Here is a 17,295-nt window from a genome sequence, read left to right on the forward strand (position 1 = left end):
ACACGCTGCTCTTGGTTTCCAGGTGGACATTTAGTATTAGGTTTTTAATCTCAGTGGCGAGGGTCTCACACATTTGAGTACTGCCTTTCTCCCAGTTCCATAATGCTGGAGTTTGCAGTCAACAGAGGTGCCTGAGCTGCAGCACTGCTAGCAGTGAAAATCTCTATCTGAGTCGCTTCACTTTAGAACACAAGCCTAATCCTGAGTCTACAATAACATGATATCTTGTCTTTAAAGAATGCAGCAAAACTCATCAGTCCCCAGGAAGGAGAGAGAACAACTAAGGTGTGTTATGGGGTGTGTGTATCTGTGTTCAGTTCCCTGGCTAGATATTTCTGGCTATGGGAGTCGGTCTGAAATTGCTAGAAGTAGAATTTATTAAAGAGACTGTATTTTAAATATCTGACAAGGGTACAAGTGCTTGGGATTAATGCCTATTGTTATTTTGTACAGAACAAACTATAGATGAATAAGAAATCTGGATGCAGCTGCCTATTGTGACCTTCAATGATTTTTACTTAAACTTTTATTTCTGATGCGTCACCTGAGGGTGAATAGGTCAGGCTGCTGCAGAGATTTACATCCTAAACTGCTGTTAATTTTCGTAGGAAATGAAAAGTTGAACCTCAATGTATTTGAACAACATTTGGGCACTGCAGCCTGACTTCATTGCCCCTCCATGGCATGCAGCTGTCTGTACTGCATGCTGGAAGTGCACAGCTGTCAGTCCACTCTTCAACCAAGCTACAAATATTGCCTGCCAGCAGCTTGTCTGGGTGTTTCTGTCCACTCTTCTACACCTTCTGCTGCTCAGCCACCCCCAGCAGCATGACGGTTTCCCTCATCCCGCTCCCTGCCTAAATTCTTGCATTACCAGAATGACTCCTCCGCACCCCACTGCCACTTGTTTCCTGTTCCCACTCTTCCTGCAATCCTCCTTCTCTGAGCGGGGAGAGTCTGTGGAGGGCGAAATTCAAGATCAAAGATGTTGCTATCTACATTTACGTACAAAAATGCAAATTCAGCTGCATCACCATTTTCACTCTCTATTCATGTGTGGGACCTGTTGAAGTTCCTGTTGAAGTCAAGGGGAATTTTGTTGTTGATTTCAGTGAGCCATGAGTCACTAAATGCTCAGGATGTGCCTGAATAAAAATGGTACAATTGTAAGGCTTTAAAAGCCTTGCTGCACAATATATCCAGTCTGACAGGCACCATTGCTACGCACAATTTTATATAACTGACAACTGTAAAAACATTATGCATCCAGCTCAATTCTGCAAAAAAACGCTTTTTGAAAAGTTAAGAAAGGCTGAGAGCATGCATGCAGCAAACCGCAAATATTTTGATCAAAATATCAATTCTGTCCCACTGGCAATTATGAAGATGCTTTAAATCTCCTGGGACTGTTCTCCTGCCCAATATATTAAGACATATTCAATACTTTGGGATTGGGGAGGGGCTGTTCACTTTGGGGTTTTTTGTATGTTTGTGTTTTTCTTGATACTACATCTGTATATAAGTCAAAATTTATTCACTTCTTTCCAGATTCCTGCTTCCTTTGTTTCTGAATTCATCTTGGACAAAATTTTCCATTTTACTTGCAAACTTGTGTGACAATTTACAACATACGCACAATCTTATTAGTCAGCAGTACTTTTGTTCCACTGCTGCTTTTGCAGTGTTTTGGAAGAGTAGCAAAAAACATCCCAGTAACAAGCTTTTAAATGTACCAGACAGTACTACGCAGCTCTTAGTGGTCTCCAATCAAACTGGCAAAGAATATATATAATCTCTGTGGCAGCTTACAATAATTGTCATCTAAAGACATATCTGACCTTGACTTATAGTGGCATAAATCTCCTCCATATTATGTCAATGCAAGTTTACTTATTTCCATGAACTTCTTTCTTGTGCGCATTGGTACTCCGTTGAATTATGGTGGTATAAAAGGACATGGAAGTCCAATAAAGCTGCCTAAACAATCTTCTATTGCTTAACCCTGAAGCACATGGCTGTTGGTATCACAATGGGATATTCCATCACTTTATGTTGCTCACTGAACACGAGACAGAAGGATTAGCACAGAATGAACGAAATATATTGGGATATCCCAGTACAACACACACCCTGAAAGGTCTCACCAGACAAACAAACTGGACCTAGAGCAGCCTTAGACATAGATGCCCCACACTGTGTGTGTGTTTGTAAAAAAATACCTGATGCTTACCTCTCAGTTTACATTGATTTACAATATTTTTTCTTCTATTTTTCCATTTTCCTTGCATCTTGGGAAGACAGTGGTTTTTTCCACCCACTTCCTTTCTCTCACCTCCTCCCCCTCCGATCTGGCCTCCTTTCCTTCTTTGGAGGTTTTTAAGCTTTAGTCTGAGAGTATAAAGCTGAAAAATATTTGATACAATTTGTTTTTAATTAGAGAGTTGAGCTCCTCACCATGATTGATGCATTTGTGGGAACTGCACCAAACTGCTTGGAGCTACTGAACTGAGTAGCCGCAGCAACTTTGAAGTACCGGCTTGCGTCAAGTTCTGGCTCACCCACCAGTACTTCGAAGTTGCTGCAGGGGGGAATTTGCTTAATGAAGTGCTACGTATGCAGTTCAGCACTTCATTAGTAAACTCCCGACACCCTAAATACCATCCTTCCTTCAAAGGAGGGTGGTAGTGTGTACACAGCCTCTGTTTATTTTATTCTAGAGTACCATTAAATGGTTATTCCAATATTTGATCTACAGACATTACATTTTAGATGGCTGCAACTAGAAATGGGGCTGAAACCTAAAGCTGAGATGTGAATCTTAACGTCAGATACCAGAATTCCAGTGTGGGCCCTATTTCCAGCTGCAACGGGAACAGGAAGAAACAGCTGGAATTCTAGCAGATACTAGAGTGTGATCCCAGTCTTGATCCCGTCACACTGGTTACAAGTCATATTTTGGTATGAGCTTAACAAGACATTTGACACACAGTTGAAAATGAGCTTTCGAAGTTGGTGGGAAGTTGTCCAGTCTTTCTGCAGCATGTGAATTACTGGAGGAGGAGGAGAGAGAAATAGAATGAGAGATTTAATTCATTTGAATCTGAGATTGTGTGTAGTGAGAGGACTGAGCAAACATTTTGTAAATGTACCCCCCACACACAATAGTCAGAGGCCTGGACCTAGTGGGAAGTTAGCAGGTCATGACCACAATGTTGTCAGATGCTGGACAGCTCCAAGGAGTGCTGAGTGCCCACACTTCCCAGTCACATTGGTGGGAGTTGAAGGCACTTATCATTCCTGGGAGCTGCTGAGCGCCTTACGGGTTCAAGCACTGTAGCATGTTTGTGCTGTAAATAAGCAGATACCTTGTGCTAAGAGGCAGTTTGTATGTTAGCCATATTTTCTTTGATGTAATCTTTCACTGGTGTTTTGCTGAAGAGATTCATCCTGACTCACACCAGGCATAGCTCACTTAACTCCTGGATGTTTACAAATATTTCGAGGGTGTGGAGTGTTTTATTCCTCCAACCACCATTGATTGCTTAACCAAACTATACACAATTAGCTCTAGTCTCATAAGTCAGTCTCCAGTTGCAAACTACTACCCTGTATCACCCACATGTATCTTTCAGGATTACTCTTTTCCAGTATATACACATAACTACTTTGGATTAATTTATCCCAGATGCATTAGCTCCCATTTTTTCAATTTAATTTTGCATAATATTCTTTTTTCTTTTGCTTATGCATCTAATCTTTAAGTATCTTGTAATTTTCTGTGCTCCCTGCTGGTTACATCATCTGCTGATTTCATTAACATGCTGTTTACTCCATCTTAATATTATTAATGAAATTGTTAAATAACCTATGTCCAATCACTCTGGTTCCATACTGGACAATTGATATTTCCCATCAGGAAAGCTCCTGCTGCCACATTGCTTTAGAATGGAGTTACAAACCATTTTGTTAAAACCACTTATTTTAATTGATTTTAATGAATTATTAGTAGTGGCAGGATTGATTGAGTTTTATTTGTCATGTGCCATAAAAAGTGTTCAGGAAACCTGGAATTAAAAGGCTCAGTGTTTATGCAGTTGTGTGGTTACCCTGGGAAAATGATGGGTGTCACTGGATATGTTTAATTAGGCTGCAACTTTCTTATTTACTCTTTGGGAATACCCAGCAGATACACTGAAGGAAAATTTAAGATAATTCATTATCTACCAGGAAGGGGGATTTCCATGAGCCTTCTCCCACTCTTCTATTCCAGTTTCTAGCCAGCCCACTTCTGGAATGATACCAGGCCTCTGCAGGAAAGAATATTAAAGTGGACTCAAAATGCAGGGTTGGGTCCCTGCCATGCCAGTCAAGAGGGTTCAAAGCCTCTCACCTCCATTTCCACTCTTTTAAAAAATGCCTCCTTTTAACCTGCTATCAACCCGTTTATCTGATCACAGTATCCCTTTCCTAAGGAGTATGTGCACTGGACATTCATCACTGGGAGGTTTCAGCTATTATTTCCCACCCCGCCCCGCAAATCCAGCTCTGTTCATAAGGGGGCAGGTGAGAGAGGCTGCCCAGGTCTGGTTTATACAGTCTCCCCTCCTTTCTGGTCAGGTCATGTGGAGTGGGGGTGGGGGATGATGATGCAGCATACCCACGTGGGGCTGCACTAGCACTCATGCTTCTCTCTCTCTTAGGCCAGGTCTACACTAGCCCAAAACTTTGAAATGGCCATACAAATACACATTCAGTGCCTCATTAGAATGCGGGCAGCCGCAGCACTTTGAAATCCCCTTATTCCTAACAGCAGTAAGGAATAAGGGGATTTCGAAGTTGCCGGGGTCCTTTCGAAAAGGAGCCCCACCTGGATGAGCCACGTGGCAGTGATCCATGTCAGTTTCAAAGTGCTGCGGCTGCCCACATTCTAATGAGGCGCTGAATAAGTATTTCAGTGCTTCATTAGTAAACTTTGAAATAGCCATTTGCATGGCCATTTCGAAGTTTTGGGCTAGTGTAGATGTAGCCTTAATGAGGTATACCCCTTCTTGGGCAAGTCAGACAATGCCCTTCTTCACCCTCCCGCTCTGGCTTAAGGTGCAGTGAGGTCACGGTACATATTGTTGTCTAGTCTAAACCTGGACTGAAGTTTGGGCTTGGCTCAGGGTGCAGTTTGTACTGATACTTGTTTCAGTTTTCTTTTCATCTCAAGCCATTCCTAGTCTCTATTTTGCACTACGTTTTTTAATCTTTATAGGTCACAGGCACTTCAATGAACTCCATGAAAACCATACAACTGTTTGAGTTGTCTGAAAACTGATACAAAAAATTGGATAGTAAATCAGGACAAACAACAGTATCAAAAAGAATAATGTACTTCTCTATACATGTTAAGTGTATAACTCACATAGTTACAACTAGAACTCCATTATAACCGATAAACTGGCCAAATTAAATAAACAAATAAATGAATTTTGAGCAGAAATAAGCCTTTGCCTTCACAACAAGTGATTAAATTTGGGTCAATTTGGCTTATTGTTCAAATATTTTCTTTTCACTATAGGATTTTTAAAAAATCATATTAAGACAAAATGTCTAATATTTTTGTCTCTCTAAGGCTGTGTCTACACTTGCTACACGGCATGTCGGCACTTTGAAGTTTGACACTTGGAAGTTGCCACAGCGAGAATTAACATAATGAAGTGCTTCATGTTCATCACAGTACTTCATTAGTATTCTCCAATCAGGCTGATTAGCATGTCCCCTTCAAAGAAGGGGGCACGTGTGGACATAGCCTAAGAGTGAAAAAATCTCCCTTTTACTTTTGCACTTTTACTATTGAAAAATCCGTAGGCAAAGGCCACTTTAAAAACAATGAAAATAACATAATCAGTATTTTTCTTTTTAACTGATTAGCTCTCTCAAAAATGCTGGCATATAAAATTTTAAATGTCAGAGCTCCGGAATTTAAAATATTACAGGTTGAACCTCTCTAGTCCAATAACCTTAGGACCTGACCCATACTGAACAAGAAAATTTGCCAGACCACAGGAGGTCAATATTATCTAATAGCATTACCAAAGTTTCCACTGCTTACTGGACTCTCAGATGGCATTTGGGGTAAATTATAGCTAAATAACAACACAGAACACTGAGAGCCAGGACTGGGAGATGCAAACAAACGTTATTGGACCTCAGAAGACTTGGCCACACTGATGATAAGTGATGGTTGCTGGATGATAGACTGCTGGACTACAGAGGTCCAACCTGTTTATATGAATGAGATTATGCATGAAAAAGATTCACAGGCAAGTGGACTCTTGAAAGTGACCAACTACAATATGTTTTATTTCGTATAGTGACAAGTTTCAGAGTGGTAGCTGAGTTAGTCTGTTTCAGCAAAAACAATCATCATTTGTGGGAGTATGAACCTGAGTAGAAAGACCCGTGTGCGGAGCCCTGCATGGATACAAAAATGTGGATCCACATCAGATGCGCGTCCACCAAGCTCAACTCCACATTCAATCCAGAACCTGCAGTCTGAATTTTGCTTACATGGGTACAGTAGATCTGGTGCGGAGAAGGGGAGGAAGCACAGACGAGTGAGGAGAAGGCAGTGTCATGCAGGGAAGAGACAGGCAGTAGGAAAGCATGCAAGGGGCAGCAAGGAACTGGGGCCAGGGCTCTGCAGGTCCATGCTCAACAGGCATGGGGGTTGGTGGGGGGCCGGGAAAGATTATCTGCTCCACTGTCTGCAGATATGAAGTGGATATCCATGGATATACTGGGCTCTACTACTGTATCTTCACCTATGTCTTGTTTCCATTGACCATTCAAGATGTAAATGCATTTCTAACACCTCCCATCTCTATATGTATGCATGGCTGTGTCTACACGTGCCCTAAACTTCGAAATGGCCATGCAAATGGCCATTTCGAAGTTTACTAATGAAGCGCTGAAATGCATACTCAGCGCTTCATGAGCATGCGGGCGGCAGCAGCGCTTCGAAATTGACGCGCCTTGCCGCCGCGCGGCGCATCCAGACGGGGCTCCTTTTCGAAAGCACGCCACCTACTTCGAAGTCCCCTTATTCCCGTGAGCTCATGGGAATAAGGGGACTTCGAAGTAGGCGGGGCCCTTTCGAAAAGGAGCCCCGTCTGGACGCGCTGCGCGGCGGCAAGGAGTGTCAATTTCGAAGCGCGGCTGCCGCCCGTATGCTAATGAAGCGCTGAATATGCATTTCAGCGCTTCATTAGTAAACTTCGAAATGGCCATTTGCATGGCCATTTTGAAGTTTGGGGCACGTGTAGACGTAGCCCATAGTTCCCTGTCATGTGATTCTTTCACTTCATGCACCTGACAAAGTGAGCTACAGCCCACAAAAGTTTATGACCTAATAAATTTGTTACTCCTTAAGGTATACAAGTATTCCTTGTTATTTTTGTATTCTGTCCTGAAAGGTTTTTGTTCTCGCCTCACTTCACATTGCTGCTACTTTCCCCGAAAGAAAATCAGATGAAGGATCCATATTCCCAGTCAACAGAAATATTCCATGAGCTACAAACAGTTAAAAACTTAGATCAAGAAGATGAGTGAGTCCCTGCTACTCTTCTAACTTCAATGTCAGTGAAACTAGAAGACACACATGGATTGGAGCAGCTGAAAAATTTATGGCTGTAGAACCACAGACTTAATTTTGGATCAGGAGGAAGGAGAGACCTGATAGAAAAGGAAGACCAGGTATCTTTAAGTTCATGAAGTTTTTTTCACATAATTCATTATGCATTGTGCAGATTTTTATTTCAGTGTTCTTTCTGTACTGCAAAAAATTCAGCAATTCAGTTTTATACACTGACAGCTACACACAATGAAAGAAGTTCAGTGATTCAAAATTTGTGCAGCGTATGTGCCGAATATTTCATCAGTTGAATGGTGCTTGGTACTCTGCAATCTCCTCTCAAGCATTTGAATCCTCATTTGTGGGAGTATGAATCTTAGTAGAAGGACCAATGTGACTTTAACTATCTCCTGTTTATATTAAACATTCAAGCTTTAAACCCATTGCTAACATGATTATTTTTATAAATATTGCATCTCTACATGGCTGAATTATTCATTTACTGTATTGGCTTAACTATATTTTATTATATTGGCTTAACACATGAAATCTTTTCAGATCCTTCTTTCATAATGACATAAAGAAAATCAATGTAATTGCAGAACAACCATTTTATAAGTTATATTTAATAAGCTTTGTTCATCCGTATTCTAACTCCACCAACTTCTGTCAAGAACAGGTTTAACTATATCTGTTAGGATACACAGTTTTCATTAACATCCTCGGGAAAGCAATGCCAATGAACATGTTTAGTGATTTAAAAAATAAAGATGCAATGCAGTGGCTCATAACAGTAAAACAAGCACATTCACTGAAATGTCTTAAAAATTAGATGTTAGTAGCATACATGGTAAACACATTTTATTTTATTTCTATTATAATTTATTGCCACAGTCCATAAGGATCCCACCACACAGCAAGACCTCCTTGCTCTATGTACTCTCTAAACTTGCAAAAAGACAGTAACTGCCTCCGCAAGTAGGTAAGCAGGCTCAGACAAAATGCTACATTAAACACCAATATATATGTGTGCTTGTGTGTGTGTCTGTGTTTGCATGTCATAGACAATTGAGAGTACAGTATACTGATTAATTTCAAATTAAAAGAGAAAAACGCAGAGCATGGGGAAAACATTGAAGCAGCCTAGCCTTATGATGTGCAGAAGAATGCAATTTGCAGTTCATGGGTATCTCCATAGAAACAAGACATATTGGAGGGTATAAGACACTGTCAGAGAACTAAAAAATTTAAGCCTCAGCAGAAAACACAAAAGCACCTGGGGGATTTTTTTACCCTGGAAAACAAATTAATTATTCATTTCCTATCTCTGAAGCATCTATATTTCTAGATGATGGGTTATTGGATATACAGTGGGAATTATTCTACAGACCATCCAATGCTGCAATTTTCTAAAACATAAAACCAATACAAAACTGTAAGATTAAATTTCAAAAATAGTAATTACAATAATGCTAAACAGGAATACAAGTAAACTTGTAATGATGAATAATTAAGAGCTCGGTCCAATGTACAGCAAATGCTCAACACTATTTTCATATGTGATTTCTATAAACTGCTAATTTATGCAGAATAATCCTGTCCTGTAGGACCTTGTATTGGACTCTTCATGCAGGTTTCCCTAGGAGAGGAAAAGGCTACGTAGAGATGGCACCTCAGTAAGGTGCCACTCTCCAGAACTTGCACAGCTATCCCCCTTTTTCAAATGAGAATTACTGTACAGTTGCAGTAGCTATTTATAAAGGCTCCTCTCCTTAACTAACATTGCCAAATATGAAGATCATAAATACCAAGGCCATTGAGATAATCTAGTCTGACCTCCCATATAACATGAGCCAGAGAACTTTTGCAAAAAATTCCTACAAAATGCCTGCTAGAAAAAACATCCAGTCCTGATTTAAAATCTAGCTGTGATGGAGAATCCACCACAACCCTGAGCAAATTGTTCCAATGGTTAAGTGCTCCCACTGTGAAAATGTATACCTAAGCTGCAGTCTCAGTTTGTCTAATTTCAATTTTCAGCCACTTGGATAGGTTACATCCTTCTTTTCTAGACAAGCTTATTAGAGATGTTTTTCACGTGGATATGTATAGACTGTTATCAAGTCACCCTTGCCCCTTCTCTTTTTTTAAGTTAACTATACTGAGCTCTTTTAGTCTATCATTATAAGACATGTTTTCTAATCCTTTAAGCTTTCTTGTGGCTCTTCTCAGAACCTTCTCCAATTTATCAATATCTGCCTTGACTTGTGGGCACCAGAACTGGACACAGTATTCCAGAAGTGGTAAGTAACATCCATGTCAAATATTGAGGTAAAACAACCTGTTTGTTTCTACTCATGATCCCCTGTTTATGCATCCAAGAAACTCATTAAAACTTTTGGTCACAGCATCACAATGGGAGGTCATATTCAGTTGATTTATCCACACCTATACCCAAATCTTTTTCAGAGTATCTGCTTCCCAGGATAGAGTCCCCCCATCCTGTAAGTATGGCCTACATGCTTAGTTCCTGAACATATACATTTGCATTTAGCAATATTTAAATGCATGTTGTATGTTTTCACTGAGTTTATCAAACATTCTATAACATTCCATCTATGTCAATGACCTGTCCTGTTCTTGATTCACAACTCCACCAATTTTGGATCACCTGCAAACCTTTATCAGTGATGATTTCATTTTTTCTTCCACATCACTGATGAAAACATTAAACAGAGGAGGACTAAGAACCAACATTTGTAATACCCCACTGGAAACAAACCCTCTCACTGACAATTCACCATTTACAGTTACATATCGAGATGTGCCAGATAACCAGTTTTTAATCCATTTTATGAATTCTACGTCAATTTTATATTATTCTAGGTTTTTCTAATCAAAATGTGTTGTAACAGAAGGTCAAATACAAAAGTCTAAGTCAATTACATCTTTATCACAAAGGTAATAATTTCTTCACAAAAATATGAAGTTAATTTGATGGGAACTATTTTCTATAAACCTATGTCAATTTGCAGTAATTGCATTACTCTTCTTATCAATCAAGGTCCTTATCAGCTATGCTATTTCCTTATGTGGGATCAATATGAGGCTGATAGACTTATAATCACCTGGGTCATCTTGTCCATCTTTTAAAAGAACTGTCACAATGTTGCCTTTAATCCTGTCCTCTGGAACTTCCCCTTGTGCTTCAAAACTTATTGAAAAGTCACATTAATGGTCCAACAGGCTGCCAAGACAGCTCTTTTTAAACTCTGGGATGCATATTATCTGGATCTGCTGACTTTTAAAATGTCTACCTGTGCTATGTAGGCATATTCCAGGGACACCAGTGAAGTGAAAAGGGTGTTATCATCACAGTATAAGAATATACATTGTATATATTATGTGTCATGTTTGATATAGACTTTGAGATGGATAGATTGGTAGATAGATATCTCAAAGGCTATATCAAACACGGCACAGAATATTCATTCAACGCTTGAGCATTTTCTGCATTATTATTGATCATGCTTCTCTTTTCAACCAGTAACAGACTAATGGCACTACCAGGATTTGTTTTGTTCCTAAGGCATTTTTTAAACTTCTTATTTTCCTTAACTATGGAACTCCCCTTGTCCCCTTTGATCTCCTTATCAATTTTCTACAATTCCTAACTTCTGATTTATATCCACTAAATCAAGTTCCCCTTTCTTCCATTAGATACATACGAGGTTTTAGAAACATAATTTGTTTGAATGTAATCAGGAATCCTGGACTGATATGTTTGTTTTCCAAGTTTTCAAAGGTCCCTGATTTTCAGCCCAGATACTGCACATGTTAGAGTCGCCTGTAAGCCCATTTCCTAAGTGAGCTGAGAAACACATTACTCAGCTGGTTCCGTTCCCTATCCTAACTCAGCCCCATCACCAAAGGCTGAAAGGGTTAGGAGAGGGCTATGCTAATTCTCTTTCCACTCAGGACATTCCCATGATGGGTGGGAATTCCCAGCTATGAAAATATGTGATATTTCCATTCCATTTGTGTCTTGGAGTAATGAGGCCATGAATTTGCCAGTTTCCAAGAAGTAGTGATGGATATAGACAGCTGTTTTATGCTACAATGATGAATAAGGCTCTGGTGTGTGTCAGAGATACTCTAAGTTTTGACAGAGGTTATTCTGTAGGTACAAGAATTCCTCTGAGGGCTACATTAGCAATATCCTCCACCACTAAACCATCTTGCCCACCTTAATGTCCTGAACTCACTTCTTTATGTTGCCCTGCAACATGTTCTTGCATGCCAAGATGCGTCAGCAGCTCTGGCGGCTCCAAAACTACTAGGACTGGTATCACAGCTGTTTCAAGGTAGCTGAAACTGCAAGGGTTCGGAAAAGAGGAGGATTCTTCTAAAAATACCATACTGACAGATGAGAATGAAGGGCTACAAAAATACATATCTGTGGGCGGAAAGTACAAGAGGATGTAAGTTAGAGATGAGTGGGGACTGTTTTTCTGGCTCCTCCTCATAGCAATTAAGCCTCTTACAGAGAGGCAGAGCTGGTGAAAGTAGTGATTCTAAGAGCTGTATGGAGCCTAAACAAAGTACACTGCCTCTAACTTTGGGTGAAATTATCCAAGCCTTTCAAACAGAATGCAGAAAAGCCTTTCCCATTTTCTTCAGACTTACTCCAGGATGTATCCCAGAGCAGAAATATTTCTGTAATTAAGAAAGCATAGCACTTTCCCGTAAACAACCAAATTGATTCCAGACACCTAGAGGTAGGAATAAAAGTGACTATAGCTCATGTTTTGGATGCTTTTCAATAATTCCAGGAAGGAGAAAATGCTTGTTATATTCAAAGGGAAGAATGCACGCAAGGACACTTATTGACACTACATGGAGATATGCAGATTGAACCTCCTTAGCACGTGTGGGACCTGACCAGTGCTGAATGAAAGGATTTGCTAGACCACAGGAGGTCAATGTTGTCTAGGACATTAGTAACACTTTCACTGCTTACTGGGCTCTTAGAAGACATTTAGGGGTAAATTATAGCTAAATAACAGCACAGAACACTGAGAGGAAGGTCTGGTGGCTAGAAACAAACTTGATGGGACTGCAGGAAACTTGGCCACAATCATGATAAGTGGTCAATCAGCTGACTAAAATCATGACAAATTAAGGATGTTGCTAGATGAGAGAGTGCCGGACAAGAGGCGTTCAACCTGTACAACTTTTCTGATTTACGCACAGCAGCTGAAAGCATTTTTATTGGCCTCAGGTCTGCTTTGGATTCAGAAATGGAAATCTTGCACCCTACACAAATTGGAGTCATATGCTAACAATAGAATCTGCTTCTCGGAAGAACCAGGGGAAATTAAAATTAAAAGAATATATGTGAGATGAAAATAAATTGGAAGATACTGAGGAAGAATATAAAAAATAGTTACAATTAATGACTCTGCATTGTTTAACTAAATGAAGAAAGATCTATCAGGAGCATTTTTGCTCAGTGTCAGCCTTAACATTGACTTTGGTGGGTGTTAGATCAGGTGCATATTTATTGGTCTGATCTTACAATTGTAGCTCATGCATGTAGCTCTTGCTCATACAATTAATCCTACCAATGTTAACGGCATTTCTCAGATAATTTTGGATTATTCACAGAGCGAAGTCTGTCCATTAAAATATCTGAAGGAGGTTCTGTGCATGTACATAAAGCTGTTTGCTCAGCTTGCACGAATGAATATGCTTCTCCTTTAAAATTAAAAAAATGAACTGCAATAAAATATTTAATTTTAACTGACTTTACAATGGTCATCTCTCTATTCATCCTGACTAAGCATAGATAATAACAAAAGAGAAAGCAAGAAGAGAGAATTCTGAATTCTACCCCCATCTCCCTTTTTGTACATGTTGTCCATTTTCATAACAAAATAGTTTAAAAAAGAAAAGATCAACACTTGCATTAGCCAAGTTATACATGAATAAAATTCAGACGGAGTCACAGACAGGGATACCAAGGGACAGCACCTAGGAACAGCTGGAGATAGTTGGTGGGAAGGAGGAGAGCTAAAGAGAGGGACAGCACTCAGGAGCAGTCAGAGAAACAGAGAGAGAGAGAGAGAAAGAGAGAAAGACAAAGAGTCTCAGAGCCAAATTCTGGCCTTAGTCGGATGGGTATAATTCCAGTTGATGGTAAAAGAAGTGGTGGGATCACACCTGAGGGCATCATAAACTATAGTCCAACAAATGTAAGCCCTTTTTATCTATAGAAAACACGTCTCATCCACTTGTATTGATTAAAGCATGGCACACTTTGATAGGCTATCAAAATAAAATCTGAATAATGTTTTATCTTATCATTGTGCAAAGCCAACAGACCAGGGTCATTGGCAGGTGGAACTGAACCTGGGACCTTAGGGATTAAAGCAATAAGCTGCTACTTCATGGGGGGGAAGATATGGCTTGCGGGCTGGACCCAGCCTGCCAAGCTGCCAGATCTGGCCTACAGATTGCCCCACTGGGACTCTGTCACAGAGCAGTCAGCCAGTGCAGAGCAGCCCCACACTGCTTTAAGCGGCTTCCTGCTTCATGTAAGTCTCTGCTCTAGGGGAAGGGGGAGGCTTTGTGTGCTGTTCCCACCACCTAGCCAAGACCACTCAGCTCCTGTGACATGGTTTCTACCAATAGGAACTGAGAGATAGTGCCAGGGGATGGGAGGGCTGCGTGCAGTCTTCCCCTCCCCACAGCTTCTGGACCAGAGAGCCATGTGGCGCTCACAGCAATTTTGAGCTATTTGGGATTGTAGCAGGCACAAGGCTGCTGGGCAGGAGCCACTTAGGTAACTGCCTCCTGGACAGAGCCTGCCTATGGCATGCCAAGCCTCTCCCTCCTCCAATTCCATACCCCAGGTCACCACCACCTTCCGCCCCAGATAATCAATCAAACCCTCCACAACCACCCAGGCAGGTCACAACTCCCTCCCAGACCTTGCACCCCCTCCAACAGCCTTCCCCCAGGTCAGAATCCTCTCCTGCAACAACTCCTCCCAGCCCCTGCCTCCCAAACCTCTACTCCAGATCACAACTCCCTCCTGTACCCAAACTTCCTCTCAGACCCTACAACCTATCCTGCACCTGAGCCCCCTACCTCTAACTCCCTTCTGTACGGAACCTCTGTCCCAGGCTCTGCCTTGACTCCCAGAAAAATGCAGCCCTTGATTGCTTACCAAAATGTTAAAGTGACCCCCACCAAAAATTATTGCTCACCCCTACTCTACTGCATGAACTAAAAGGCAATTTGGTCTTAGATACGGCTGTACAGCAGACTTTCCTCTTTCCAGCTTTCTCGGTGCCTCTGGGTTACAGTTGTTCACAGGCGTATTCTTTGAAATTGGACTTCCTTGAATCAGATGCATGTAGTTAATTATTCATTGGTTAAACTTAACCCTGGATTTTGTGTACCTGGTCTAATACCCTCTGAACTCTCTCTGGTAGGGTGTGAAAATGTTTCTAACACTATTTTGTAGCTAGGAAACACCTAATGACTGGGCTGATTATTCACCTCTCTCCATCTAGATAATTTACTTTTAAAAAGACTAAGTGCCAGATCTAGTCTCCCAAAGAAGGGTAAAAATTATGCAGAAAAATTCTGCACTCCCAATAAGTCATTTTGCAGGGGGATTCATTTAGTAATATTGCGGAGGAGATGGGAACATGGCTGCATATCCAGATGAATGCTATGACTAATGAATGAATTTCAGTTCCACTACCAGCAGAGAGACACTGCAGCCTTGGGAATCAGGTGGGATTCCCATCTCCCTCAGTTGGGAGGAGCCTATGAGGAACAAACATACGAGGCAGAGCTCTTCCCTCCCTCCCCAGAAGTAGTAGGTGCTCAGCAGATAGTGATCTCTTCTCTTCCTCAAAACCAATGAAAAATCCTGTGGCACAATATGGGCTAACAGATATATTGGAGCACAAGCTTTTGTGGGCAAAGACCCACTTCGTTGGATGCGTCTGATGAAGCGGGTCTTCGGCCATGAAATCTTATGCTCTAATAAATCTGTTAGTCAATATGGTGTCACTGGACTTCTCGTTGTTTCTACAGATACAGACTAACACAGCTACCCCTCTGATACTCTTCTGTTCCTGTTGCTATCGGTTCACCTCTCTAGATCCAATTACCAAAATCTAAACTATCCAGGCAGCCAAAAATGGTGAACAGACAGATCTGCATTAGAGAAGGATGTTTGAATCATCATTAAACTTACATGTAAGGGTGTAGAAGAATTGCTAGGTGGTGATGGTATGCAGGGTGGCTGTTACCAGAATCCACTTACTCCTGGCCCAGCCACGCCTCCTGAAACTGACTGAGAGGCTTGAAGCTGCCGCCTAAGCCCAACTCCTCTCTCAGGATCACTGTAGTCCTCACCATACTAAAACTGGCAGGAATTCACTACGCTACCAATTTGTTTTTAAATATTTCAAGTCAGATCCTCAGCTGGAGTAAATCAACATATCTCCTTCAGTCGATGACTTCATTATAGGTATGCCAACTGAGATCCTTAGCCTTTGTGTTAAGGTGGTTCATATGTTGATTTTTATGAGTTCATTTTTGTGCTGTTCCTATTTATTAGAAATAGTACACTATCTTCCTTTATCTCGCAACTGGCCTCCTAAGGCCTGCTTCATCACTAGCTTCCTGTGTGACCCAGGCAAGTCACTTAGTCTTTCCTCATCTGTTAAGTAGCTATAATAATATCTTCACTGCCTAAGAGGGGTGTTGTAAAGATGAATATTGTGCAGTGCTTAGGTAATAAGGTAATGCAACCATCTGAGTACTTCAGAAAATATATGCTCATCATTCTAGCACAGTGCACGCCTCATATTGATGAGTGAATCTCAAAAGAGATTCAAAAGTTCAGTTTGGAGAAACACCCTGGAATTTAAATGCATATCAAAAATTTTAAGGCAGCAAATCTTGTGTGAAAAATAATAGTGTGAGGTTATTTACACTTCTTGAACTCTTTAAAAACACAGCAAAGTGGTTCTTTTTTTAGGTATATTATCATTTTTATTCAAATCCTGGCCACAGCAAGGAAAATGTAAAAATTAAAATTATGAAATGGGGGTGTTACACAAATGTTTTTAGATCTCATGATTTCTCTTACTTAGGAAATTTTGAATGAAGATGTAGAGTTGGTTCTTCTCTCACAGCCAGTCTGCACAACTTAATACCTTTTCTAATAAAAATACTACAGATAAACAGAAAGTGGAAAACGCATGCCAGAGATCTATTTAGGCCAGAGTTTTTTATATGTTGCACGCTAATTCTGCTTGAGGAAAATCCCCGATATTATGTCAACAAATATAAATCAAAACCATTTGTCTCCTTGTAAATTTCTCTGTTTGCAAGCTATTAGTCTACCTCTGGATTGGATATTCCTATCAGTTTTTCCTCATGAAGCATTTTTATCTGAATCAATATGATGTTATCAATAAGATTATTTCCCCTCCATGATAATCTGAGTAGTATGATCAAAGCCCAGGTCATTGTTTCACAACAACTTAATGAAAAATAAGTGTTTGCTTCTGAAACAGTGCACAATGTTTAGCATGGAAGGCTGGATCCCAACATCAATTCTTAACATTTTGTTCAACATGCATAACTTT

General features: G+C 40.5%; 1 protein-coding gene across 2 annotated transcripts in view; it reads right to left on the reverse strand.

The window, feature by feature from the left end:
• Positions 1 to 17,295, reverse strand: part of DLGAP2 (DLG associated protein 2) — a 547,630-nt gene that overhangs the window by 429,916 nt on the left and 100,419 nt on the right. The window contains exon 1 of one of the 2 annotated variants that reach the window (XM_074988920.1): positions 2,231 to 2,396. The exons of the other annotated variant lie outside the window; for it this stretch is intronic. Within the exon in view, the coding sequence (XP_074845021.1) occupies positions 2,231 to 2,288 (58 nt within the window). The 5' untranslated portion in view covers positions 2,289 to 2,396. Of the gene's footprint in view, positions 1 to 2,230; positions 2,397 to 17,295 lie in introns of those variants that run through there. 2 annotated transcript variants of the gene reach the window in all.

This window comes from Carettochelys insculpta, chromosome 3 (genome assembly GCF_033958435.1).
Source record: "Carettochelys insculpta isolate YL-2023 chromosome 3, ASM3395843v1, whole genome shotgun sequence".
In the NCBI taxonomy this organism is placed as follows: Eukaryota; Metazoa; Chordata; order Testudines; family Carettochelyidae; genus Carettochelys; species Carettochelys insculpta.